This window comes from Poecilia reticulata, linkage group LG16 (genome assembly GCF_000633615.1).
Source record: "Poecilia reticulata strain Guanapo linkage group LG16, Guppy_female_1.0+MT, whole genome shotgun sequence".
In the NCBI taxonomy this organism is placed as follows: Eukaryota; Metazoa; Chordata; class Actinopteri; order Cyprinodontiformes; family Poeciliidae; genus Poecilia; species Poecilia reticulata.
Window position 1 is genome coordinate 18,109,864 of NC_024346.1, and position 12,299 is coordinate 18,122,162.

General features: G+C 41.6%; 1 protein-coding gene across 4 annotated transcripts in view; it reads left to right on the forward strand.

Annotated features, from left to right (window-relative positions):
* hdac9b (histone deacetylase 9b) overlaps nucleotides 1-10,334 on the forward strand; it is a 24,701-nt gene extending 14,367 nt beyond the window's left edge. For all 4 annotated transcript variants that reach the window (XM_008432478.2, XM_008432479.2, XM_008432480.2 and 1 more), the window contains exons 6-11: nucleotides 2,957-3,088; nucleotides 3,261-3,376; nucleotides 4,757-4,879; nucleotides 5,381-5,558; nucleotides 6,507-6,721; nucleotides 8,727-10,334. In XM_008432478.2, the coding sequence (XP_008430700.1) occupies nucleotides 2,957-3,088; nucleotides 3,261-3,376; nucleotides 4,757-4,879; nucleotides 5,381-5,558; nucleotides 6,507-6,721; nucleotides 8,727-9,062 (1,100 nt within the window). In that variant the 3' untranslated portion in view covers nucleotides 9,063-10,334. The remainder of the gene's footprint in view (nucleotides 1-2,956; nucleotides 3,089-3,260; nucleotides 3,377-4,756; nucleotides 4,880-5,380; nucleotides 5,559-6,506; nucleotides 6,722-8,726) is intronic.
* The last annotated feature ends 1,965 nt before the right edge of the window (nucleotides 10,335-12,299 follow it).

The window sequence follows — 12,299 nt, forward strand, 5'->3', positions numbered from 1 at the left end:
TATATATATATGTATTGGAAACCAAGATTTGTGTTACTGATACAAATCTTGGTACAGAGTTGGTATCTGTTTGACTGTGAGGATACATACACATATATGTACTAAAAAGAGGTGCATGTGTCTGTCAAACAGCTTCTCTGACAAAGTTCTGCTAGCAACTGATTGCTGATATAAAGATACTTCCTGATCCAGTTTAAACTGGATTCTTGGCTAAGTTGTTTATGTTTAGACATGACACCGGTTCATCCGTTTTTGTAGGTCACATTTAATGGGCTTACTACATAAACAAAGGCCTTCCTAAGTAACTGATTGAAAATACGTTTTTAAACTGTTTTAGGTCTCTCTCAAAATAAAAGGCAAACTTGTTTTCTCTTTGAGGGACTGTGACTTTAGTTATTAAGCTTATGTCTGTAAAAATACAGAGCAGCATTATTTTTAAACTATGCAGCGTTAGTTTAAAAATTGATGTCAGCAAAATGCTCAGCTGGTGTTCTGTTGTACACAAAACCAAATTGTGCAGAGAGCCATCTGCCCAGATCCCAGCTTTAATAAAGAATCACTAATAGAGATGGCGGGGTTATCTATCTGATTAACTACAGATAGGCGGACCATTACACTGATTTATGATCGCAACATATTGTAGCATTTCTTGTGCGAGACGAGGTTTTGTTGCAGAAGTGACCCAGGCGTTCAGCGTACATGCTTTGCCGTAGCCTCCTGTTGCACCCACCGTGCGTCAGTGTATTTTTATTTGATTATTTCTCCATAGAGACATGTAAAAAAGTGTTTGTTCATGCGCTGCTGTCTGCGTTCCCGTGGCGACCAATTGGGATGCGTAGCTTGGTGGCAGCGGCGTGTAAAAATAGAAAGCAATCAAGGCGGCAGGGCGTGAAGCAAATTCATATGACTCCCAACAGCGATTTCTCTCCGTTTATCTCTGCTTCCTCCTTTCTTCCGCCCTCGCGCGCTCTCTTTTTTTTTTTTAATATTATTATTATTATTCTACCTCACACCCACAGGATTAGAGGTCTGTATTAGGGAAGACGGTTTTGCTGCTTTTGACAAAAGCCAAAAATAGCAGCGTGCGACCCACTCTCTTCTCCTTGCCCCCTCTCTCTCTCCCCCGCCATCACCATCACCCTCCCCCACAGTGTTTCCACATCATAGTTGCACTTTCCTATGTGTAACCGTATGATGTACAAAACAAGAAAGGCCTATTTAATTATTGATCAGAGTTAAATAATTGAAACAGGTTGGCTATTGTGTAACAGAAGGGTTTTACATAACTGTAATACATCTCTCTGTTTTGGCTTTCAGTCCCAAAAAAAGCAACTTATCCATTCTGCATGTTGTTTGAGTATGTAAAAGTAGCTTTGGGATTTCATTTGGAAGTCTGCTATTCTTGAGACATAACCGAACGACTAAACAGGAGCATGGTTCACCAGGCGAACACAAACGCTTTCTATTTTTATTTATAAACCAATTAATTCTTGCAAAATTTTAAACTTTGTTTTTATTCAACCTGCAATCACGTCTCTTTCAAATATGACGTTTTTTTTTTTTTGGTTCTAAACTAATAGCAGGTGTAAATGTACATTAAGGTTTGTTTTCCTTCACCAAGGTGAACCTCTGTCCCAATTCCACGTATGCTGCAGCGCTGGTTTTCTTTAGCTACCTACCTCCATCTTCTCATCAACTCGAAAAACTTTTCTGGACGTTTCATGGTTTTGAATGGTCTCTTCAAAGTGATGTGCAGTGTTAGTTCTTTGCAACCCACCATGAGACAATGTACTTTTATTTGATTATTTCCCCATAGAGACATTTGAGAAAGTGATTGTTAAAGCAAAATGAGCAAAACTTTTTGCTCATATGATGTTTCAAAGCTTGAGATAATATTTTATTTCCTAACCCACATTTAAGCTTCTCCACAACTTTTTCCCTGACCTCGGCCTTCGTGAAGCTGTATGTTCCTGGATGTTTGGTGTTCAAAAAAATGAGATGGTTGCACTGGATTGCATTTGGGGGTATCAGTGTAAAGGAAAACTGTTCATTACTTTTCACAGTTACGCACTAAATTGTGTTGGTGTGTCACATAAAATCCCACTTAATACATATTCTTGTTTGTGGTTATAATGTGAGAAAACGTAAAATAGTTTGAGGGGTATGTATGCTTTTATGAAGCACTTCATAAATAGGGTGTCAATTATTGATGAATTTAGGCAAGATCTTATCTGATGCAACTGTTGTTGACTTTATATTAGTAGTTAATAATCATCCATCATGAGAAGGCTAGAAAGTCTGTCTTGGACTGAATTTCTGCTGAAAGAAATTCAACCCTGTTAAATTGAGGTTTTAAAATGATTTGATTATCCTAAGTATGACAACATGCCAATATTCCCTCAAGTTCCCTAAACCCCTCATAAAAACCAGATGGAAACTCTTTACCCAACCTGTCTATTGTGACAGATATTGCATTAACGTTATGACGCGGTCAGCCATGTGTTCGGACTCGATACATTTGGTCCCACCGCTGGTTTGCATTAGGGCGACGGGGGATGTGGAGGAAGCCTGAAACATCTGCCATGTTTTTGTGTTAGTTTAACTGTTGCTACTGTATCAGGCTGTGGTCACCAGGGCGGCAGGTAGCAGACTCTTTCACTTTGAGCCTGCGTGTTGCTCGACCTAATGTAGTCCAGATGATGTGGAAATGGGTCCAATCCTGACTCACTCAAGACGTAGCTGGACACTGAAATGGTAGCATGTCAAAACATGGCAGCATTGCCGTTCTTTCTCCTTTTGTTTTTGGATTGATAACTGTGGGAGGGGAAAGGATCGTACAGTCTGACTCCTGGCATAACGCAGCAAAACAATCATGCTTTACTGGAAGGTTTGATTCTCCTTACAGAGTTGTGTGATTTGGATGCCATACTGAACGCCCGTCCTTTTTGTCTCGCAGCGTCCGAGCCAAATCTGAAGGTACGATCCAGACTGAAGCAGAAGGTGGCAGAGAGGAGAAGCAGTCCAATGCTGAAGAGAAGAGATGGAAACATCATTACTCCGTACAAAAAGAGGGCTTTAGAGCTTATGGGTATGCCTCACTCAGTCACTGAAGCAGCCAATACACAAATATGTTGTTTTTTTTGTGTGTGTGTGTTCTGTGTCATGTTAGATTAACGTTACATTAGTTGTTTTTGTGTACTTGTTTAGATGATTGAACACAGCTCAGAGTGTTGACGATGCAAACTATTGATGTCTCATAGATTCAGCGCCAACTAACAGCGCCCCTGGGTCTGGCCCCAGCTCTCCCATAGGGGCCTCTAGTGCCTTGGGGGCTGAAAACGGACCCTCCTCTCTGCCTACGACGACAAAAACTGAGGTAAGTGTATAAATTGTGCGCACGAAGATTGGTAAATTGTTTTGAACATGGCATAAAACATTCGGTTACTGCAGCCATAAAAGTGGACAGCTGCCCTCTGCTTGTTACACGTCACTGACAATGATCTCCATGACGACATTAAAGAGGCACAACTCGACCCACATGACATATTTCCCCTGTTTACCATCATAAAGTTGATGCTACATGTAAAATTAAACAGTAATGGTTGCAGCTGGTGAAACTTAAATACAGTCCTGACCACATAGGTAACAGAATTAATGATGTTAAAAACATTTAAAAATGACTACGTTTGCACTATTTTTTTCCACTGAAACTGTGCAAAAAAACTACGTTTTAGTTCAATATCTTTTTCAGTGAGAAAAGAAATCCATATTGAACAAACAGTTCTTTAGAAAGTCACCGGTTGCGTTGTCTTTTCATAGGGTTCAGACTGCATTTGCGTGAGCTGTTCTGATTCCTGGCTGAGTTACGGACTTAGACTGAGCTCACAGTACTGGCCGTTATAATATTTGACAGATATGACACATCTCCGAGCGATCCTAACAGAGCAGCTGTGTTTGCCTTCGCATTGCTGTTTATTCTCCAAGGGACCTCCAGTGACACAGACAGAAGGGAGGGACGCCCTGACACACACCAGGTTGAAGGTTGAGGCTTGGGGAGACATTCAAACTGGGGATTTTAATTGATATCCCAGGCGCTGGTAGCCAAAAGACACCCACACGCTAACAACATAAACATGCAGGATTTGCTATTGTATAGGCCTGAGTCGAGGCTCTCATGAAAGTCACTGGTGGACTGCAGGGATCCCCTGTGAACCCCATGCCTGTTGCAAAAGCAAGGAGTGTTTGTGCACCGTTACATTAGGTATCCTTTTTCAGAGGGAAAGAGTCCCTTGGGTCAAATACGGGCCGGATATCCACATACAGGTCACCGAGTACTGGTAGGGGTTGGAAGGATAAACATGGCTGTTCCAGAACCACATGCTGCTCCGCTGCTCTGCTGGGTACAGGAAGTATACCCCAGTGCTGATGTTCTCTGAGAGAGTAGCCTGAAGGTGGGGACTGGGAAGCTGAGAAATTGAAGGACTGCACTTTGGGCTTAGAAACCTGCAGAAACTTTCATTTTTGTGAATCGAGACTGGTTTCATTCTGTGCGGGTCTGAAAAACCTTTGCTGCCATCAAAAAAACAAACAAACCAAAAAATAAAACTTGCAGAAAAATGCACTTTTTCCTGTCATAGCACATTTATATTCATGCCACTTATCTTGTTTCCTTTTGAAAGTGCCTTCAGTGCAATCTTTAGATCTGTCCATCCACTTAAATCTGTCTCTCTCGCTCTCTTCTGCCTGTTTGATGCAGAGGTGGCCTTCCCAGCCAAGACTATTCCGACCCGAGGGCTCCGTGTCCATGCTGAGCTTGTACACATCTCCATCCTTACCCAACATCTCCTTGGGGCTCTCTACTACATCCACACCAATTAGTGTGAGTACGAATACCGCCGACCTTCCTGCATGATATTTCACAGTTGTACGACACAGTGGCCCTTTTTGTGGATGTGAGGTATTCATCTCAGTGTGGGAGCTTCGAAACCTGCCATCAGTGGCTTTCTGGACTCTCTTTATGACCGCAGGGTCACTGACCTGTGGCCCCAAATGATTTTATTGGGCTTAGATAAATATTGTGCTGCAGTGTCTTGTGTCAAGCATGCTCTTATCCTCCCCTGTTACCTCATTAATCACGGCTTTTAAAAAGCCCCGCTGCTCTCAAGTGCAGCTCCCGATAGCTTGACACAAGATATATCATCCTTTGCATAGTGGCACATTCCACAAAATATTTATCAAGTACAGACCAATGTCAGACTTCCGTATTCATTGTTACCTCCATTTTTAATGAAGAGAATTTCTTATTGTCCTTTGTGGAAAATTAGAATGTAGAAAAGGTTAATATTGTTTAAATTCATTTACCTTAACTCTCCGCTTTTAGGCTGCTATGGGCTTAAATGACAGATCGACGGAAATCAAACATGGGTTGCCTGGGCACCTGCTGGGCCCTGTGCCACTTCAGACAGCCCTGGAGTCAAAGGTCAGCCCCAGCCACCAGGCTCTGCTCCAGCACCTCCTCCAGAAGGAGCAAATCAGGCAGCAGAAGATCATCTCTTCTGGTAAGGCTGTTATCTAATTTCAGTGAGCATCTAGTTTCTTCGCACCTTAGAGAAGAACCGAAAAGTGCGTTTGAAGTGCAGTTCCACGAATTAGAATATTATTGAAAGATTCAGAATGTGAGACAAATATTATATAGATTCAATAAAAAAAAAAACATGTTAATATGTTTAAAGCTTTAGCTAATTTTGATGTTGGTCACGTACAGCTAGTGCAGTCCGAGAATGAAGTTCCTCAGAAAATTAGAGAATTAAATAAGACCACAAAAAGAAAAAGTCTTTTTTTCCCCCTGATATAGAGATGTTGGCCTACTGAAAACTATTTTTGTGCGTCTCGAACAGCCTTTGCACTAGTTGGGTCTCCTGTTTCATATACCACTGCATCGGCTGAGGTGTTAAGGAAGCCCAGTTCTCTTTAATACCTTCAACAGACCCGAAACGTCTGACTGCTGTGGCCCCAGAAACTCCATATCCAGCTGCAGTCTACGTCTTGGAATTTTTAACTTAAACTCCCAAATGAGCTTTGCTACATAATCCTCCCGAGGCAACGGTTATCCCTGTTGCTTGTGCAGTTTTTTTCTGGCACACTTTTTCTTTCCTTTCAACTTTCCATTAATGTACTACAATATCGCACTCAGTCAGCTTCATTAACGATGACTTTTGTGGTTGACCCTCCTTGCAAATGGTCTACTGGACAACTATCATGTCATGATTCTGTAGGCCATAGCGTATCTCTATTTTTTTTAAATACAGGTCAAAATTTTTGATTTTTTGAAAGTTGTACATTCATTGATGTCTATAGCCCGTAGATCTGTCCTCACTCGTTTAAAACAAAGCATATTAGGTGCCCTTCAAAATAAAATGCATTATTTACTGCAGACGTTTTGTGCACCTGTAATTGCAGCATGACTTTTGGAAAACTTTACCAAGGTGTTTGTCTTCTCCGGCAAGGTCAAGGCTCCATGTCCTCCCACGCTCAGTCCCCTCTGGTCATGAAGGATCGCCCCTCCAGCAGTCGGCCTAAGCTACCAAAACACAGACCTCTGAACAGAACCCAGTCTGCACCTCTGCCTCAGAACACACTGGCCCAGCTCGTCATCCAGCAGCAGCACCAGCATTTCTTGGAGAAGCAGAAACAGTACCAGCAGCAGGTCCACATAAATAAGGTAAAAACACTGAGTTTCATGATTCCCACAGTGCTCCTCCTGACATTCAGTCCATTTTTTGGTTCTCACGAGGTCGCGGTTTATTGTAGGAAGTTTGGCTTAATCGTTTTAAGGACACAAGCGTGGTTCTATTTTTAGTCATTGTGAGAGAGTAAGTGCAGCTCAACTTTGCGGACCTGGCTCATGGTCTTGTTCCACCCTCAAAATCCTGCTGTTATTTCTGTGAACCGAAGAACTTCTGCCTGACTTCAAATGAGGAAAAAATCCTTCCTCTGCAATAATTTTGTTATCGTAGCTTGTGGCGTCTGTTCTACTCGCATGCTAATGCTGTGAAATTTAATTCATCTTAGTTCCCATGAAAAAAAAATAAAAAATAAAAAAGAAGCCTTGAATGCATTTTGTTCCTCTGTGGCAATATTTGTGTTTCTGCGAGTTGGCCGTAGTGACCTGGCTTTACACAGACTGTCATTATTCTGGTGTGAGGTGGCCGACGGCGTGAAAGGCAGCATTTTGTGAGCTCACAAGCTGATTTGTCCCAGGGTTGGGTCCTGACAGAGCCATGCAACCCACAGAGGAGCTCATACCTAAAAATATTTAAAGAAGCACTTACTGAGCAGCACAATAGAAATTGAACATGTCACAGTTTCTTTGTGCGTTGAAAAAACACGATTAAGAGTGAATTTAAGACGCTCTCTGTGAAGCTGACTCATTTGAAAAACAATAGCGACAGCGTCTTTAGAACCATGTCAACGGGGCCGGCTCTGATCACTCAGGCCAATGAGATTGCAAGTAAATCCTCTTTAAGTGGAGGTTATAAATGGCCACTAATCGGGGATGAGCCCTTAGTGTTTATTGAGAGGCAGCTCTGAAACATTGCCCTAATTAATTTCCGAGCAGTGGCTTTTGTACGGTTGTTTTTAAACATCCCTCAATTGCTTCTATTTTTTCCAACGCTAGCAACGGTGGTGGTGGGAAGGGGAGAGCCGTATTGGAAATTTACAGGAGCTTAGGGATTTTAGGAACAGTTGCGAACGGTTTTCACTAATGCAATGCTAAAGAGGCTAATTCGTATTGATGAAAGGGTATTTATAAAAGGCCTAGATTCTGCAGATAGCAGTGCTGATTGGTTACCGGCTGACAGGAAGAAGACAACCTGGCTTTGGAGCCCTCTTGTGGGTAAATAATCTGCAAAGGCTGAGCTTAATAAAGGCATAATAATAATTTACAAACATTCATTCCTAAGCGATCCTATTTTTAATACAATACAGTCAGATTAATATAGACACATAAAGAAGAATGACATCAAACTCTATTTCTACTTTCTGGTAATATATAAAATACAAAAAAAGAAAAACACAAGCTGATACCTAACAGTTACATTTCTCCCTGTTATTATGGATTGTTTATAGTTATGTGACTTGAACAGTTTTCATAAGGAATTATGTATTAAAACCTATACAAAGGAATAGGTTATTTCCATCCAAGCTGTTATTACTGACGAAGCAAGGCACTGATGCTATTCTACATTTCTGGTCCACAAAGCTGGTATACATATGTAGCAAATGGGTAATCAGATCCATACTGGGACACAGTGTTATTTACCAATTAGGAGACTTCTATAAGCATTTGATTGAGCTGAATTGTCATTAAAAAAAAAGTCAAGAGTAAGGAACGGTCAATCCAAATGGACTCCACCTTACTTTTTTTTTTTTTTAATCTAAGAGGAAAAAGGCTATGTATCATATTTCGTCCTCTTTACTTCAGTGTCTCAATAAAACATCTTAAAGTTTGCGGTTGTAATGTGACCAGACGTGAAAAGGTTCTCTGGATATAAATACTCCATCGTCATCGTATGCTAGACTAGTTCTTTATGTGGTTACAAAGTTTGTGAGGGACTGGATTTCGTTTTCATTTACAAATAGGGCTGCTTTAAAAAGGCTCATTTAACTAATACGCGCATGGACGCAGGATGTCGGTGTTAACGTCAAGCCGATGTGTTTTGCAGCTGTTATCCAAGTCCATTGAGCAGCTACGTCAGCCCAGCACGCACCTGCAGGAATCAGAGGAGGAGCAGGAGGAGCAGCAGCCTAAAGAGGAGACGGAGAGCATGCAGGAGGACAGGCTGCCCCCTGGAGGAGTCATTCGGAAGCACACACTGAGCAGCAGCAGCAGTGGCAGCTCGAGCAGCGAGCTCCCAGACGCTCACTGTGGGGTCATCAAGGTCAAAGAGGAACCGGCTGATAGCGAGGACGAGGCTCTGACCAATCGGCGCCTAGAATCCGAACAGAGCACCTATCTCCACCAGGTCAAAGGGAGACTGGTGATAAGAGCCATGATTTGAGGGGAATGGATGGAGTTGATATCGCCCGCTCACAACGATCACAAACATCCACACTTGCACGCACGCATACACGTCAGACATCGCACGGTAGACCAGCTCTGTCACAACATATGACCTCTTCTCACTCAGCTGCAGCCTCACTCATCCTATACTGCTAAGACTCAGTTTGTGGTCTCTGTGTTTGTGATCGCTGTAAAATATGTATGTTTCCTTGGTTGTAAATATGAAGACACTTTAGATCTTTCTTTTTAAGAGCCGCTTTGGTCACCTGGAGTCGGCTCGACTGGCAAACCTTTATGTACATAATACTGTGGATTTAGCATCAAAGGTGATTTGTAGAGGGAAGCATTAGCAGATGTACAGCTTCGATGAGCCGCCATTCTGTACATTTTTCCATAAAATATTCAAATATTATCAGTCTTTGCTCTTTGTTCTGGAAGCTAAATCTTTTTTCTTTTTATTTTATTTTCATGAAAACCTGTGACAACATTCACTGTTCAGTGTTTCCCACAACGGAAATGTGGAATACCTTGTCTTAGAGAGAATGAACATTTAAAATAATCCTAACAGGGCAGAAACTCGTATTGCAATTTGAAGGATAAAGCACTAAATCCTGGCTTGGGTGTGCAGGCATCTCCTTCACACGCCCCTGGTCTCCATCCCATCCCGCCTTGGAATGATCGCAGAGCCAGAGCCCTGCATTAGGTCGAGTTCTTCTCCTTTTCTCCCTGCCCTCCTCCTCCTTCTCCTCCTCCTCTCTGGGTCCAAAATCAAAGCTTAACGGAGTTCCTGCCCAGCTTTCAGCAGAGGAGTCAGACAGGGAGAAAGGGAGAAAGAGAGAGGGTCGGGCAGGAAATGCCTTCAAGAAGCCAGGAGTTGATTCATGTGTGCAGGAATGCTGAGAGAGGAGGACCTAGTGTCGGAGGAGTCCAAGGGGCCAGGCTCGAGAATTGATTTACTGTCAAGACGAATTACAAAGTGAGTGGGGATATGGTTAAGGGACTCCTTTTTTTTTCTTTTTTTTTTTTTTTAAAGGGAATCGCTTCCTTCATATTCCCCTGCGGCCTGCTTACCTCAACACACAGGGTTGATGTTACTTAAGAAAAAAAAAAAAAAGAACATGGATGGGACCTTTATTTTATTTTCCCCCAGAAAGTGCCCATTGCAACGTGTATAGTCTGTCTTAAAGTGATCTGTCCAATGTATTTCAGAGTCATGAACCTTCCTGTTTTGTTAGTACTACTGTCGACTAAATGTAAAAAAAAAAAAAAAGAAAAGAAAAGAAAAGAAAAAAAATTCCTACTCCAAGGTTCCGTGTTTGGATTCATGTGAGAAATCAAAACTGTCCGTCTTATGCTGCACAGTCAGATTGTCCGGTTTTAATGTTTTTAGTGTAAGTAAACACAATCAGAACAATGCGAGTCTTGTTCTCCCGCTCCTTTGATTTGGTTATAATGAGAGCCCCCCCCCACTACTCCCCTCCTCGCTGCCAGTGGGTGGGTGAACGGAGGTGAATGAGGGTGGAGAGGGGTGGGGGGTTCTGTGGTCTGTTCATAGCAGTTTGCTTTTTTTTTCCCTCTTTGTTGCCTTGCGTGATAAACCTTTTTTTTTTCTAAAAAAAAATAAAAAAATAAAGTTAAATTACCTCTGAGATTCTTGCTGTTTGATTTTTTTTTCTAATGATGATGCTACATGAAGGAACAAAGCAAGCAACCTCCAAACAAGTTCTCTTTAATGAAAAAAAAAAAAAAAAAATTCAAAGTGGCATTCTGGATAAATTCGAATAAACAACTCTGACGGACTGTTTGAATCATCGTATCAACTTGCTGTTCCCACAATACCTTCCACGACCCAGCTGTTTATTTTCAGGAGGATCTAAATGTGACCCTTCAAAGGGAGCTTAAGGGACTTTAAAACATTTCTTTTGATGTGAACGGGCACGGCTTCATGTGAAAGTGTAGCGGCGGAGCAGATAAGGTGAGCTGCGAGCTCGTGATATATGACTTTTGCATGAATACTTTTAAACCAAGCTTAAGCAATTTCACAGTGAGCTCAGTCTGTGAAGCCGGCGTAGTTCAGTCAATATCCAATGTTACTTATGCATACTCCAATCTGGAAACATTTGCTGATGCTGCACAAAGGATTAGAGGTCTGCTCCTGATCGTGTGCAGTTGTTCGGGATTTTATGTTAAGTGCAACAGATATCCAAAACTGGTCAACTGATCTCGAAAACTTTTCGATCAGAGTGCCCAAAGCGTTTTCACAAAGGTGTCGAGTTACCTCACATTAGGAAGTATTTTACTTGAATTAGACACTGACTCTTTCTTAAGTAGGCCCCATCTGTCTTGGACTTCAGGCCCTTGTGATTTTAAATGAGCTGTTACAAAGGCAGAGAAAAAATAACGAAGCCCAAATCCATCTGCACCGCCCCTCCCCTGCTACCCACGGAGCCAGTTGTAAAAGCAAACAAGCACTTTTTAAAAGGTGTAAGGAAATAACAAAGAATTCAGCCAACTTGCTTACTTCCATTACTTGGAGAGATCTGAATTATATCACCTACAGAATCATGAAACAAAAGAGTTATTGTCATGCAGTGTTCACACGTAGGGAGAAAATACAGAATGGTTGGGGGCAGGGAGGCAAAAAAAGCATATTTTTCATAGACAAAAGTTTCTGTCTATGAAAAAAGTGTGTATAAAAAGATGTGGAGGATTTTCTCATTGCGTTTTACGAAAATCAGAATTCTAGATTCATAAACATTATTTTGTCAAAACAATGTGGCAATATCTAACTTAAAGGTTTCAGTTAAACGCAGAAACATCTATTAAGGCAACAACAACATGAGCTGATAGGCCACTCAGCAGGGAAGAAACCATTATTATAAATCAACATAAAAAACAGATTTCACTACACCAATATAGAAACACAGACAAAATGAATATATTATTTGGAGTGAGTGGTGTGGAGAAACTACATTTAAGGGATTTGCTCACAACAATCATCGTGCAATTGAAAGGGAAAAAAAAGAATGTTTTTTGAGCAGGCCACACCAGCCTGAATGATGTACAGCAGTGGCAGCAACATGTTGTGTGGCTGATTTGCTGTAGGAGGAACGGGTGCACTACCCAGCACGCATGGAAAGAAGATTATGTGAAAATACAGAAGTAACATCTCAGGACATCACAAAGATTATGTGAAAATACAGAAGTAACATCTCAGGACATCACAAAGATTATG